Genomic DNA, 16,105 nt, shown 5'->3' with positions numbered 1-16,105 from the left:
AGAGACAGTTCATCCTCTCAGAGGAGCTGCTCTGTGTCACAGACTTTTATTAAAGGAAGGAGAAACACTCATGTTACATCATCGTGGGTTTGGCTACACACAGTTTCACAAACACAAGTCCTACTGAATATAACTGGTTCTGGCCAGATGCTGATACATCACACAGGTCCACATCTGGTACTGAAGGACATGAAGATTGGCTGGGGTGCGAACAGACTGCTTCCCAGAACTCCTCCACACAGAAACAAGTTCCTGCTCAGTCTGCAAAGCAACCACCAAAATGTAACTCTAAGACAAGATGACCTTTCTGTTAATAGTTCATAAAAGTACTTCAAAAATCATGTGAAAAGTATTCAAACCACTTCTATCAAAGTTCACCAAACTAAACAAATGAAAATGTCTTTAAATGATCAATCTTTTTCAACTAAACAATGATAATTCATGTACAAATCTTCCAACACAGGTCCAATCACTAAGCTGGACAAACATGCTAGCCAGAGTTTTATGGAGCAGGTTCTGGTCATGATGGTCAGGTGTCCACCTGTAATCAACAACAGCTGACATTTACTGCTGGTTTGAACTGGTTTCTGACTGATGAAGGAGGAAGCATTAAGATGAACACGCCTCAGACCCGTCTGTCTCCTCTCAGTCGGACTCTAATCTACTGGTGTTCTGTCTCTGATCCAACGGGCCTGAAGCAAATGTCTGAAGAACTTCCCCAGAGTCCTGGTCCTGACCTGATTATTTGCTGAAGCAGAGAGGCATCTAAAGCTTGCAGGACCCGGCCCACAAGGACCGGAGTTTCTAAACCAGACTCCACAGCTTTAGGTCCAATAATGATCTCTGAACACCTCATTCCAGAACCTCTGGCCTGTTGTAGATGATGTGTTTGATGAGCTGGACTGAACCCAGTTCTCTGTGAGACCATCTGAACTGGACCGCAGACAAGCTGTGGTTTAATCCAGACTGAGACACTTTCTGTTCCTGCATCACTTCCTCTTGAACATCGGACCTGCTGATGCAGCATCTGAGCGGTCCAGACTGAAGGTGTGAATGTCTGCAGTTCTGCTCTTCAGTCATCTCTAATGGTTTCCAGCTGGAACTGGGTTTTACTGAGCCTGGGTCAGACTGATGCTGACAGAACAAAGTTTGCTCAGTATGTGGGTCCACTTCTGTTTGCTTTTTAGAGCTAACAAAGGTGTGAGGGAACGAGTCCAGAGAGACAAGACAAAGAGGAACAAGATGTTCCCTCAACATGAAACTGAGACCATCTTCAGTGAAGAAGTGGGAAATGTTCTGGTTTATCATGTGCTTCTGGTCTGGGATCAGAAACTGCTGCAGAAGGAGACCAACTCAAACTCTGGGAACCAGCAGCTGAACCTCAATGCTTGGTCAGCAGGACCCTGCTGTGAGCTACACAGGTTCAAAGAAGGTGAACTTCCCTGAGAACAAACTGATTCCTCAAAGTTAAACTTCTTCCATCTCCACTTAGAGCTGAAGCAGCAGAAGAACTCTGCTTGCCTCCAGACCTTCTGAAAGCTGAGATGTTTCTGTCTGAAATCAGGATCTCAGACGTGTTGTGAAGCTGCCTCCAACAATGTAGAAATGATGCTCCTGCAGCTCTTGGAGCTCCTTGTTCTCCACCCTGAGCTGATGTTCTACACTCTGCTGCCTTGCCAGGAATAAAGCTGTGTTTGGACCAGAACCTCCAAGCCTGAGTTCTGATGCCTCCACTGCATTATTGGCTGGTGTGAAACGTTTCTGCAGCAGAGCTTGAAGCAGAACATGGAGCTTCAGAGCAGAGCTGTAGATCTTATCAGATGATCATCATCAGACTGAGAGGAAGAACAAGCAGCTTCTCTGTAACATTCCTGTTTAACCTGCTGAGTGATGTTAACATCAAACATGTTCTGATCATCTCCTGGTATCTCCAACATGTCCTGTCTGGACCTCTGTCTGGAAACACTTTGTTGGAGTTGGACCAACAACCAAGCAGAAAGATGTTCTCTTCACTGCTGCTGGATGTGATTCAGAAGCTGCTGAAGGTGTTATAACAGCCTGGACCGGGCTGTAAGTCATCCCAACCCAACCCAGTTTTTCCTCTGCTGGTTGGTTCTGATCCACAGAGTCGTGGTAAAAAGAAAGTAGACATGATGGTCCTGATCTGCTCTTTGGAAGGATCTGAAACTACTTCAGGTTTAAATCAGATCTACAGCAGGTTCCACACATGATTAATCAAGCAAACATGTTAAAACTGTGTGAGAAACTAAGTACACCCTGACTGCTTCCACAGGGTTTGAGAGGACCACGACCTCCAGGTCAGACGCTACAGACTTCAGCTGTTAAAGGTTAAAGTTCATGACAGGACAGCTGAGGTGGTCCAGGTTTGTAGAGCTTCATCTGAATGGAGATCTTCTAAATGAGGTTTTTAATTGTGTCAAAGTGAGCAGAAGCTATGGACCGGATCATGGACGGGGTCATGGACTGGATCATGGACCGGATCATGGACCGGATCATGGACGGGGTCATGGACTGGATCATGGACCGGATCATGGACGGGGTCATGGACCGGATCATGGACGGGGTCATGGACTGGATCATGGACCGGATCATGGACTGGATCATGGACCGGATCATGGACGGGGTCATGGACCGGATCATGGACGGGGTCATGGACTGGGTCATGGACCGGATCATGGACGGGGTCATGGACCGGGTCATGGACCGGATCATGGACGGGGTCATGGACTGGGTCATGGACCGGATCATGGACGGGGTCATGGACCGGATCATGGACGGGGTCATGGACTGGATCATGGACCGGATCATGGACTGGATCATGGACCGGATCATGGACGGGGTCATGGACTGGATCATGGACCGGATCATGGACGGGGTCATGGACGGGGTCATGGACCGGATCATGGACGGGGTCATGGACTGGATCATGGACCGGATCATGGACTGGATCATGGACCGGATCATGGACGGGGTCATGGACCGGATCATGGACGGGGTCATGGACTGGATCATGGACGGGATCATGGACTGGATCATGGACCGGATCATGGACGGGGTCATGGACTGGATCATGGACCGGATCATGGACTGGATCATGGACCGGATCATGGACTGGATCATGGACCGGATCATGGACGGGGTCATGGACTGGATCATGGACGGGATCATGGACTGGATCATGGACCGGATCATGGACTGGATCATGGACCGGATCATGGACGGGGTCATGGACCGGGTCATGGACCGGATCATGGACCGGATCATGGACGGGATCATGGACTGGATCATGGACCGGATCATGGACTGGATCATGGACCGGATCATGGACCGGATCATGGACTGGATCATGGACCGGATCATGGACTGGATCATGGACCGGATCATGGACGGGGTCATGGACGGGGTCATGGACTGGATCATGGACGGGGTCATGGACTGGGTCATGGACCGGATCATGGACGGGGTCATGGACTGGGTCATGGACCGGATCATGGACGGGGTCATGGACCGGATCATGGACGGGGTCATGGACTGGATCATGGACCGGATCATGGACTGGATCATGGACCGGATCATGGACGGGGTCATGGACTGGATCATGGACCGGATCATGGACTGGATCATGGACTGGATCATGGACCGGATCATGGACTGGATCATGGACCGGATCATGGACCGCGTCATGCATGGAGCTCTAAGGCCCGTTTCATTAAATCTATAATAGATCTTTGCTAACATCTAGATGAAGATGCTGGTGCTCCCGTCTCTACATCCAGTTGTCCTAACAGCTGATTTCAGACCAGCAGCTCTGACCTCAGCTTGATGAACATCTTTAAAAGTTTAACCAGAGGTGAGTTTTAAACCAGACTGAGGATCTTTAGATCCAAGCAGTTTGCATCCAGACCCCATAGAGGAGTGGAGGAGACCACCCTCACCCTGCTACACCTGCTTGGATCTTGATGGGACTCATGCCAGGCTGTAATCTGAGGGTTTCTCCTCTGCTTTCAGTATAATTCAGCATCATATCTCAACCATGAAGCTCCACAAACAGTTTGATCTTAGCTCTAACCTGCTGACTTGGACCCTGGATGTTTTAATTATCAGGACACTCATTTTCCATGTTGAAGGTAAGAGATCACAGCATTTTCTGAATGTTTTGTTGCACTTTTACTGAGCATTGCGTCCGTCAGGTTGAGTTCTGGACTTGGACTAGACCATGCCAACCTCAAATAAGGTGAAGATCTTGCCACGATGTTTTAAAGAGGTTTCTGTTGTCAGGAGACCCGGTGTCTGTCTGACACGGACTTGGATCAAAGCAGCTGAGTGGCGCCATTCTAGAGGTGAACACATTCCTTCCACCTCACACCACCACCAGCATGTCAGGATCTGTCTGAGTCTGTAGGGTTTTGTGTTGGTTTCCTTTCTTTGCTCAGCCAGGTGCTCTCCTGTTCATTTTGCTTTATTTCCATTCCTTCTGTTTAGTTGTTGCTACTTTGTGTGTTAGATGTGTTTAGTTTAGATTTCCTCATAGATCCAGTTCCTCCCATGTTAATGTCCTTTAGTTAGTCTCATTGTTTACCTGCTTCACTTCATTTAGATCACCTCCTTGTTCTCCCTGCTCATTTTGTGTTCATTAGTCAGTCTCCCTCTGTATTGTTTAGGCTCCCTGGTTCCCAACGTCTCCTGATTAGCTCCTCTCCCAGTTCACTGGTTCCTGCTCCACTTCCCTCAGTATTTGGTTTTCATTGTTTACCACTGGTTCCCGCTCCACTTCCCTCAGTATTTGGTTTTCATTGTTTACCACTGGTTCCTGCTGTTCGCTACCCTGAAGTCACCCAGTCTGTGTTTCCTGTCCAGGATCTACCCTGTAAGCCTGAGTTTATTCATTTATTGAACTCACCGTCATTCCTCACCTGCATGTTGGTCCTAAACTCCAACGTTATGACACAACATGGCTGAAGTACTGATCCAGAACCACTGACACCAGTCCTGGAGGCACAATAACAGCCAGCATGTCTTTTAGTTGATGTCTTCTGTGGACCAGAGCTTCAGAGAAACAAGCTGCAGCAAGTTAGTTTTTTATTTCTGTGTTTTGATCCTGTCTCAGCATTTCAGGCTTACCATAGAGGGAAGATGGTTGCCTACGTGTGCCAGGGCAGATTTGCTCTACAAAAGAAGATCTCAACATGAGATCCTAACTGCTTGGTCCTGATTTAACTTCAACATTTTCACCCAGACGTCATCATGTCTCCACCTGCAGCTACACATCTAGCAGCATCCAAATGGTGTGCAGAACAAACAAGCTGCTGCTGGTGTTCTGTTGATCTGGATCAGGGCGTCTGCAGTCTGGAGGTTCTGCTGACTCAGCCCAGATGCTACCTGAACAGGTCCAATCTGAGACAAACTTTATTCCCAACCACCAGGTGAACTAATGTCATGATGCCAAGAAAATCTGAAATATTATACAGAGTTCTACCTCTCTGGTCTTAATTAAAGCTTAACGAGCTTAACGGGTTTATTAAATATGAGTAAAGATGAATATGAAGCACGGAGGTGGCTCTGTCATGGTCTGGGCTTAAAGGTCCAGATGTTGGATTTATTCTCTAAATCAGTTAAATTATCAGGACAGAAAATTACCTTTAATCCCTCATTTAAAACTAATAGCAAAGGTTCTGATCGATGAATTGGACCTTAGCCCAGTCTAAAAGCCTTCAACCCTGAACCGCCCTCCTCAAAACCCAGAACCTCAGCAGGGCCCCATAAGTTCTGTTCTAGATCTCCTTTACATCAGTCAGGTTCTAGAATAGACTTGGTTCCACCATAAAACCCCAGACAACTAAACACAGAAGAAAGATATGAATTTGGGTCAGCTGAAGAAATGTTGCAGGCCAGAACCGATCAGCTGGCAAACATCCCAACAAGAGTTCTGGAAGGTTCTTCAGGAAGCCTGGAAGCTCTGAGCACACAGCTGACTGACAGCAGAAGGCTCAGTTGGTTCTAAAGATGTTTTCATCATAATGTAGAATAAATCAGACACAGTAACTGAGGACCGGTCCAGAACACCAGGACCATCTCTTTGGATCTACTGCTGGGTTTAGTCTCATTCAAGCCAAACATTCAACAGTTCTAGAAGTTCAGCTTTTATCCAGAACTACAGCTTTAAAATCAAACCAGAAACAGTGAAACATGAGCAGAACATCTTCAGACATGAAGATCCATTAAGTTCTGGACATCATCTCACCCAGACTAGTTTAGGAACCAAACTTCTGATGCTGTTTGGTCAGAAAACTGCTCTAGTGTTTCATTCTCAGCAGAATCAGACGGAGATCAGACACCAACCTTTGAAGCAGAGATTATGGATCACTCCAGAACCAGAACCCAGGGCTTGTGTCCTCCAGACACAAGGCTGAGAAGCAGATAAGTCCTCCAGTTTGTCCCATCGGAGACATCAGCAGACTGTCCTGTCTGAACAGGAACAACAGGTGTGTCATTATTAGCTCCTCCCACTAGGATGGCTCCGCCCCGATCAGATGTGACGTGGATTCATCATTAATCATCTGAGGAAGATGAGCTTCCTCTGCTGCACCGTGAAGCTGATGGGATGTCTCCATCTAGTGGACAAGAACAGCAGCTGCATCGTTTCCGGTAAACATTCCTGACGTCATCAACAGGAGTTCAGCTTGGAGAAGATAATCTGATTTATTTATGAGTTAAAAACACAAGTTAGGTAGCAAATGAGGCCTTAACCGAGCCTTCGGGATGTGTGGTTGTTTTAGTGTACTTTGAAGTGAGTGCTACACAGAAAAAGGGCAAGCAGAGCACAGGAAGTCTGAAGAAAATTACGGCTTTAAAATGAAAAGACGGTGATTCACTTTTCTCTGTCTCCAAATCCTAATGCCTCACTCTATCAGCGTGGCTTTGTGGAGATTCAGACTTTTCCTTTAGAAGGTAATCCAGTTTGAACAAGGAATCTGACCTCCAGATTGTCCCACTGAGAGTTCCTGAAGAGCAATTATTTTGATCTCCATTTCATACGCAGCAGGCACACACATGCAGAAGTGCATGGAGACACTTAAAGTGCCTCCCCAGGTGCAGGTTTCTCCTGAGGGAAAGGCTTTTGTGTGTTGCCATCCACATAAGCATAGAAAACACCCTTTTAATCCTGCCAGAATCTATCTATTTCTTTCTCTCTTTCTTCATCTCTCAATTACCCACACACAGAACATTCAGCTACACATCAAGCTGCATGCAGAAAATGTATTGATAAATCTGTTTCCCAATTTGACTTGAGCATTACAACATATCTTGTAGCAATGAGAATTGAAGAGGTGATATAGAAAAGTGATGCAACATAAAGCAAAGAAGAAAAGAAAGGACCAGAGAGGGGAAAAATAAAGACAGTTTGAGGTGTACTGATTTATGACTGTGGTCTGGATTACACCGAGAACACCAAGAGGAAAGAGACGTTTACACACACAGACTGAAATGCACCTGGCATGTTCAGACAGAAAGAAAAAGATGAGACAGTTCAGTAAAAGGATTCCAACTCAAAGACATACCACAACCTTTAGGGTTTTAATAATATTGTAAAACCATATTATACAATAAATTATCATGCCAGTTCAATCAAGATAAGTCATTTTTATAATAAACAACATGAAGCTGAGACACTAATCTAGGGACCATACTTGATATTACTCTGGTAGATATGCACAAGTGACACAAAATATTCTAAAATGTTCTTACCACCCTTTAAAAAGTACAATACATACATACATTATTTAGCTAATGCATAACTTACAATCTTTTAATGTTCAGAATACTTCAATATTGGATTTACATTTAACAAATTTTGCTGAACCAAAATACATGATCATATCTTTTCTTGATTACAGTTTAGACAAAATGCTGAACATCTAAAAAGATCAGGAATGAAGCAGAACAATAAAACTAAACACAGAAGAAGAACCAATAAAATCACAAACTCAGATCAGAAGTCACACCTCTGCTTCAGATTCACAGTTGGTGGTCTGATCATCTCTGTTTCAGAAGGTCCAACACTGTCCAGAATCTTTAACACTTTGCATTAAATGAAGAAGCTTCTGTTCTGCAGAAGGTTGAGAGGAGCAACTGTCCCTTAGAGGTGGACTGCTGGGGTTTTATCTAAAGAAGACCTTCAGAAAGAATCATCTCCACTGTTTACTGTGTTTATGAAGACCAGAGTCCTTGGTGGTACCAGTCTGAGTGGAGGTGTTCAGACTGAGGTCCAGAGCAGCAGGTTGATGTCTATCAGGAGATGGTAGCTTCATCAGTCCAGGTTCCAGCAGCAGTCAGAGCTGCAGCAGCTGCTGGTTGGAGGCTTCATCCACCTGGACTCTTTTCCTCTTCCAACAAGAACAAAGCAGAGCTGCCAACAGAACATCAGCTGAGTCAGTTCACCTGAAGACCACCTGAGCTTCTCCACCAACAGACATCTGCAACACCACACTGACCTGCTGTTAGAGAGAGCAGGAAGCTGAGGACCACAGCTGAGCAGTAAATGATGGTCAGCTTCACAGTGAGGAACATCTAGGTGAGAGATGTTGGTAGACATCTGGGAACATGAAGGACAAAGTTAAAAGACCAAACCTCCTGCAGTCATTCAAAGTTCTTCTTAGTTCTTCTCAGAAACCTGTTGTTCTGGTTCACATTTGGATGATACCTGGTGGAGAAGTGGACTGAGGAACGTGCTGGGTAGTTTTCTACTCTCCAGAGCTGCAAGGTCCATTACATGTGATGTAGTTTAATGCATGAACATTCAGGATGGACATCATGGTGGACCTGTCCTTTCTAGACCTGATGGAGATACTCTGCAGAAAAATAACAGATTTCTACCTAAAGTCGTCCTTCACAGCTTCTGAAAAGCAGTAAGAAAGTGTCTACAGTGACCCTGACTGGAGACCTTTCCAGAGTTTCTCACTCACTGACCACTGCAGGTGGACACTGTCCCCCTCCACCCTGCAGAGGTCCAGTTTCTCTAGAAAAGTATGGATGGATGACCTCAGACACAACTTGGTACTTCCTGGTTAATGTCGCCTCCTACTGTTTCATGTTAGGATTTCAGAAGATCATTTCATATTAGAAGTTGTATTTGCTCCTGCAATCAAACTGAAAGTCTGCTTTGATGACTTGAATATAGTTTCCTGGATTAAACCTAAAGTCCTACCTGAGACCAGCCTGAAGGTATCTCCATAAACTATCGACCCGCTGATCTTCCTGCCACAGAAGTACCTTCTGAAGTCCTCTGCAGAGATGTCTTTCACCACCAGTCTGTTCTCAGATATCAGATACTTGCTTTCAAAGTCAGGAGAGCTGAAGGTGGACGATGTTGGAGAATAGGAGCGTCCAATACTCGCTCTGATCTTGTGGTGGACCTCCATGTACCAGTAGATGTCAGTGAAGTTAAAGGAGCAGGTTAAAGTAACAGCCTGTCCAAGTTCTGCTTTGACCGTTTGATCCGTTACATTCTGAGTTTCTGAACAGACCAGAACCATCAGCAACAACATCCACTGCAGATCCATCAGCAGGTTCTGGTGGTGGAACCAGCAGAGCTCTGCAGCCGTTTACTTCCTGGTGTTTGATCTCAGAAGAAATGCAGAAACAGCGAGTCTGTTTCAGAGAACGGAAGTGAAACCTGTGGTCTCTGGTTGTCGGAGCACAGACATGCAGCCTGGTTCAGGTTCAGTTGTGGTTCTGTCTGATGGTGGAGAAATAGTTGATGTTTCCATCAAAGATAAACAGGATGAGGCTTCATCTTCATCATCTGCAGGAGACTGGATGGATTAACCATCTGATTTTCTCCCAAACACCAGAGTAGCTCCAGGTGTGTAAGGCTGACATGAAGAGCTACCAGCATGAGAAGAACACTAACAGAACCTGGGATGCATTGGGTCACCATGACGATACGGCAGATTCAGGGTTTGATTCAGTTCCTGAAATGAAGCTCGTCTATATGCAGCGGTGCCTCCTTCCAATCCCAGTATAGAAAATTCTGGGATAAAGTAGACCCACAAACCAAGACCACTAGTAAAATACTACACACAACTACATATACTAGTGAAATACTACACAAACAACTACATATACTAGTGAAATACCACGTACAACTACATATACTACTAAAATACTACACACAAACAACTACATATACTACTAAAATACTACACACGTACAACTACATATACTACTAAAATACTACACACAAACAACTACATATACTACTAAAATACTACACACGTACAACTACATATACTAGGGACATATCCAGTTACTCATGTTTTCTTTGTCCAATGATGTTTAGTGTAAAGTCTGCAGTGATGGCCTGAATCCGACCTTATCTGATGTTTTTAAAGCCTTTTCATGCAGACTGTCTACTGATATGAATTTATTCTTTCCTGTTTGTGTCCAGCTGGTCGTAAAGTAAGTTCTATGTGACAGAATCATGACATTCATGTAAAGATGTTGCCTTGTTAAGTGTCTGCTGCTCATCAGTAGTACCCAGGTGAGCCGTGCTCATCATCCCCCACCCTGGAACCAACATGCACAGCCACTGGCAGCAGTCACTGCGTAGGCTGCATGGGGGATGGGACAGAGACGGTGGTGTTGCTCAACGTTGGCAGGTCCAGGCTTTGAGATTGGAGGTGAAGACCCCAGCATTAACTCCAGGACTTCATAAGAAATGTGAAGCTTTCTCAGTTTGACTTTATGTGGAGACTTCATCACCAGCATTAGTACTCATTATTATTATGAATTTGTCCTTTGGAGGCAGCAACCAAATAGTTCTTGTGTTTTTGTGGACAAGACAACAGTAAAACCTACAGAAACTGGATTGTCTGGAAACTCACTTGGATCCAACCTGAATAAAAGCCTCATTTTGTCATGATCACGGGCTGCAGCATCCCTCACCATACATCTTCTCTGTCTGTCAGGGCGCCTTTCTCCCCGACCACTACCTGCAGACTCCTGCTTAGCAGAGCTGAGGGTAAATATTCCCTAACCCTAAACTCATCAATCCCACAATGCAATGCAGTGTGACGTCTGTGTAGGTTTCAGAAATCAAACCTCCTGGTAGAAGTACTCCCTGGTTCAGTTCCTCCATTGTCAGATCACCTGTTGCTGTTTCCAGGTTCCTTAGTCTTCCTCGTGTTTGGGTCCCCAACAACCATAACAGGACAGAAGGTTCGGAACATTTGGACCCACTAGGACTAGAATCTAGTCACCTTACTGGTGTCGAGGTGATTAGCCTGTTATTACACTGGAGCCACGTTCACAATACTGGGAAACAACACCGGCACCTTATCTGAGAGCACCAGTGTCCAGATGCTCTCCAGTTGTCTCATCCACCTCCATGTCAGGCATGTCATGAGCTCTTCCTGAGTTCTTCAAGGAGCCCAGGAACATCAGTGTCCCTCAGTACCAGACCAGCTTTAGCTTCTACCTTCTGAACATCTTCAGTGTTTGTGGTTTCTCACCACAGTTCAAAGACACTCTGCGCCTTCAGAGAGCAAATAATAGACCTGTACTGGGTTCACCTTTAGAACCTGCTGATGGATTTTCTGTGGATAGTTCTGGTCTGTTCTGAGGTTCAGAACTTTATGAAGGTCAGAGCAGAGCTGGGTCAGGATGTGTCTTTGGGATGTGACTCTGGGGGAGGAAGGAGGACACCAGTGGAGATATGTTCCTCCATATCTCAGGTAGGAACCATTTGGTTCTGTTTAAATGAAGCTGATCAGTGTAAAACATTCAGACTGGTTCTTAAATCAAGCTTACTGGACCTAATTAAACAGGAAGTGATCAGATAAAGACGACGGGGTTAACATCCTGTGGTGGTTCACCCTCTGTTATCACCCTGCTGAACCAGTACTGTGTAGAGCCTGCTGATGGATCTTCTCTCGGTGGTTCTGCTGACGGTTCTGGTCTGTTCAGAGGCTCAGAACATGATAAATGTTACTGGAGAGCTGAGTCAGGATGTGCCTCTAACCTGTTCCTTCAGTTCTCCAGATCCAGAACAGGATCAGAGCAGGAATTGGACGGACCTACTCCTCAGTTCCCACCTACTTCTCTCCTGACTTGGAGACCAAATATTCTATCTCTGAGAACAAGTTGCTGTTCAGAAACCTCTCTGCAGAGGACAGCAGGTTTTACTTCTGTGGAAGGAAGGACAATGGAAGAACAGTTTATGGAGACATCATCAGGCTCATCATCTCAGGTTGGTTCTGCAGGTTTTTACTCTCTGTAGGAAGATCTGATTCTTCTCAGTAAAACAGTTTTTTCTGCATGTTGCTGTATTATTAACAACCTGAATGTGGTTGTAATGAAAGCTCTGCGTTGGACAGATGTTCCTCCATCAGCAGACCTCAGCTGTCTCAAGGTTGAACTTCCAGCCACCTTCAGTTTCATCATCCAGAACATTCTAATTTCTCAGTGTCTGAAAACAGACTGATTTGATCTAGATTTGTGAAGAAGCTCATGAAGAATAATGAAGTGGAAATGTCCTAGTCCAAGCATCAACCTAAGATGATATTTGCTGCGTTCTGTTAAAGTAAATATGAATCATTTATATTTAAAGTACCATGATTCTGAAGACCCCCTCTGCTTCAGAGGTCAGAGGTCATGGCCCTTCCACTACCCAGTGGGACCTATGGCTGATCAGTGACCAGGCTTACTGCTCCGATAGGCTAAACATCTAGACTGACCTCACTTCCTGATTGGTATGTCTGGACCTGCTGAGATGGACAAAAAAACTCCAGAAAGTGAAACCTAATCAGGTCATTTTGTGAAGTTTGGTTTTATTTCATGTGATCAAATATCGGTTGTGTGTCTCCAACCGCATCTCCACTACCTCTAAATACAAAGATCAACTGGTCCTTCCTGGCAGATGCTTTTCTTCACAAGACTTTATGGAAACAAGCAGCAACATATCTGCAACTAGAAACTAAACCAACAGCAGTAAGTGTCCACGTTGTCTTCTTCCAGTTGTCCCAGTCCCTCTGTCCACCAGAACGTCCTCACCACTCCCTCCAGTTGTGTGAAGCTGAGAGGCTGACCTTCATCATTTACTGCTCAGCTGTGGTCCTCAGCTTCCTGCTCTCTCTAACAGCAGGTCAGTGTGGTGTTGCAGATGTCTGTTGGTGGAGAAGCTCAGGTGGTCTTCAGGTGAACTGACTCAGCTGATGTTCTGTTGGCAGCTCTGCTTTGTTCTTGTTGGGAGAGGAGAAGAGTCCAGGTGGATGAAGCCTCCAACCAGCAGCTGCTGCAGCTCTGACTGCTGCTGGAACCTGGACTGATGAAGCTACCATCTCTTCTGCTTGTCTGGATGAATCAGTTTTAGCTTGAAGTTCTCTGTCTGCAATGGATTACCACCCTGAGCTGCAGCTCTCTGACAGAGATCTTTGGAGATGTTTGTACCTCTCTGTGACTGGAGACATGGACAGCTGCAGGAGATGCTTCCTGACCTCTGAGCATCAACACACATCTGAGACACATGGAGAGTGAAAACAGCACAAAGAAATTCATAGTTTAAACTCTGACCTTATTATTGTTAAAGGAACATAAAGCTGCACAAACGTTTTCACCCTTTTGTTTGATTAATTGCAAGTTTTGGCCTGTAGGTGTCACTCTTCAACAAGGATGAGTCAGCTGAAACCAGTGTTGGTCATGGTGGGACCACACTAATGATGACCTGAGCTGAACACATACACAAGGTTACACACACATGCAGTGTTTTCATATCATAAGGAGATTCCACTGACTTCTATGCATTGCCACAGCCTGACCCTGACCCTGACCCTGACCCTGACCCTGACCATTAACCTACATAACCCGTTTCCTCTTGTGTGGACTGAGCAAAATGTTGAATATACATGCGCACACCTCTCACAAATACACACACCAGGTTCTTCTTGGTCCACAGATGGTTACACTGTGAATTCTCTACCAGCTCAGGTGCAGCAGCATGTTCTCTTGTTTTGCCTATTTTGAGGTAGTTAGAGGGTCTCTGTGTCACATTGACACCTCAGAGGAAACAGAAAACATCACGAGTTCTAAAAAGCCTTCAGTGACATTCATGGACACTTTTTATAGGTTGGATGTAGTGGTTGGTACTCTGTTACTATACTGTACTCCATAGTACTGTACAGTACTCCATACTACTATACTGTACTGTACTCTCTGGTACTGTACAGTACTCCATACTACTATACTGTACTGTACTCTCTGGTACTGTACAGTACTCCATACTACTATACTGTACTGTACTCTCTGGTACTGTACAGTACTCCATACTACTATACTGTACTGTACTCTCTGGTACTGTACAGTACTCCATACTACTATACTGTACCGTGTTATATTAGCAGCAGCAGACATGTCTGGCCACCAGCTTCAGGTGGAGCAGGTGAGTCACAGTAGATGAACCTCACAGAAGATGAGCTCATCAACAGCTGACCATGTTAGCAGCTACTAAACAAACATCTAAAACCATGAAGCTGCTGGTGCTGATGGTCGCCTGTCTTCTGCCTCTGTCTGGGTTCATAAATTCCTCCTGAAGTTGACTGTAGAACCTGCAGCTTGAAGCCCCCCTGCTGGAAGCTGCATGGTTACAGAAACCACAGGTAGAACTTCCTTCCTCTCACTGACTCGTTATTTCGGCTCTCATCTTTAACCACTTTGATGAAAAAGGAAGCAGACATCTCACTGAGGGTTTCTCATGACTTGGTCCATCATGAAGCTGAACCTGCTGATGAATCTGCTCTGGACGGTGAGGTTGATGGTTCTGGTCCATTCAGAGGCTCAGAACGTGATGGAGCTCAAAGCAGAGTTGGGTCAGGATGTTACTTTAACCTGCTCCTTTAGTCACCCAGAGATCTTCTGGTACATGGAGATCAACAACAGGCCCAGACTGGGAATAGGACGTACATAAGCTTCAGCATTCCCCACCTTCAGCTCGCCAGGCTTTGGGAGAAGATATTCCTTGGTGGAGAACAGACTGCTCATCAGGAACTTCTCTGTGGAGGACGGTGGACTTTACTTCTGTGGCAAGAAGATACGAGGAGCAATGATCTATGGAGAGCCCATCAGGGTCGTTCCAGGTAAATAAGTCTGAATGCTACACTGATATCAGACAGAAGGTGGTTGTTGGAAGGAGAACAGTGCTAGAAGAAAGCTCTCCTGTTGATTGAGAAGATGTCGTTGGTGTAAAGATCTCCAAAAACTGGTTCAGCATCTGTCCAAACAGGTCAGACATGACAATTATTAGTTGAAGCTAAACATGTCAAAGGTCAAACTCCATTGGTACTTCCTGTAGAAGAAATGTTGGAGATTATTCTAAACCATTCTTATCTTTGATTGGCCGAGAGGTTAGCGTTAGCTGAGAAGATGCAGCTCTGAAAATAATTTCTACAGATGAAAGGGTCTCAGCAGACTTCCTGTTTTCTGCTGCGGTCTTCTATGATGGACCGCTGCTTCTAAACACTGAAACTCACAGGAGATCCTTGACCTGCTCTCCAATCATTGCTTAAAACCTTGTTCAGATGCATTCCACCCAGCGTGGTGGAGCATCACAGAACCTGAGATCATACCAGAAGAACCTTTGTGCACCTGCCTGTTAGTCCGAGAACCCTTTTCAGAACCTGCCCTCCTGTATAACTTATCTCTCTGAAAGCCTCATCCAGAGCTGAGAACAATGGAGCAAACATCTGAGTCCTGGTTCCTCCAGCCTGGACCCACATCCCCACCAAGCTTCATGGAAGGAAGAACACAGACGTTTTTAAGTACCTCTGAATAATCTGCTTGTTTTTATTGTAGATGTTCTGAAGTGTAACCATCACCATGAAGATCTCACAACATCTCTGTCTGACATAGGCTCTGACCAGGATGTTCCTGACTGTGAAGCTGAGAAGATGAGCTTGATCACGTACCGCTCAGCTGTGATCCTCAGCGTCCTGCTCTGTCTAACAACAGGTCAGTCATGAAGACACCTTCAAACCTGGTTCCTGGTTTCACTCACTGCTGGTTTCAGTTCTTTGATCTTTTGGTCCCAGTTCTG

General features: G+C 45.4%; 2 protein-coding genes and 1 long non-coding RNA gene across 6 annotated transcripts in view; 1 reads left to right on the top strand and 2 right to left on the bottom strand.

Annotated features, from left to right (window-relative positions):
• LOC124861519 overlaps positions 1–7,121 on the bottom strand; it is a 7,770-nt gene extending 649 nt beyond the window's left edge. The window contains exon 1 of the long non-coding RNA XR_007036639.1: positions 6,361–7,121. This is a non-coding gene — a long non-coding RNA (uncharacterized LOC124861519). The remainder of the gene's footprint in view (positions 1–6,360) is intronic.
• The window catches only part of LOC124861402 (NLR family CARD domain-containing protein 3-like), a 373,247-nt gene that overhangs the window by 345,560 nt on the left and 11,582 nt on the right, over positions 1–16,105 (top strand). The window lies entirely within an intron of this gene.
• Positions 7,578–10,180, bottom strand: LOC124861495. Of its 3 annotated transcripts, none has more exons than XR_007036623.1 (3): positions 8,723–10,180; positions 8,514–8,589; positions 7,578–8,428 (listed from the first exon to the last, which is right to left on the bottom strand). XR_007036623.1 is itself a non-coding variant. In XM_047355292.1 (3 exons), the coding sequence occupies exons 1-3, from the start codon at positions 9,579–9,581 to the stop codon at positions 8,383–8,385; spliced, it is 477 nt and encodes a 158-aa protein (XP_047211248.1). In that variant the 5' UTR covers positions 9,582–10,179; the 3' UTR covers positions 7,578–8,382. The 3 variants fall into 3 exon arrangements, 2 of the variants coding, with proteins under 2 accessions (XP_047211248.1, XP_047211247.1); XM_047355292.1 differs by having other exon boundaries at positions 9,227–10,179; XM_047355291.1 differs by having other exon boundaries at positions 7,578–8,589; positions 9,227–10,180.

This window comes from Girardinichthys multiradiatus, chromosome 24 (genome assembly GCF_021462225.1).
Source record: "Girardinichthys multiradiatus isolate DD_20200921_A chromosome 24, DD_fGirMul_XY1, whole genome shotgun sequence".
NCBI classification, from domain to species: Eukaryota; Metazoa; Chordata; class Actinopteri; order Cyprinodontiformes; family Goodeidae; genus Girardinichthys; species Girardinichthys multiradiatus.
This window is presented reverse-complemented; position numbering and strand designations above follow the sequence as displayed.

Excerpts from the sequence above, each read along its gene's own strand:
- LOC124861495 (XM_047355291.1), bottom strand. The coding sequence starts at position 9,581 with ATGGATCTGCAGTGGATGTTGTTGCTGATGGTTCTGGTCTGTTCAGAA. Across the intron at positions 8,590-9,226 it reads TACCTTCAGGCTGGTCTCAG|ATGTTCCTCACTGTGAAGCT; the intron begins GTAGGACTTTAG and ends TCTCTCACCTAG.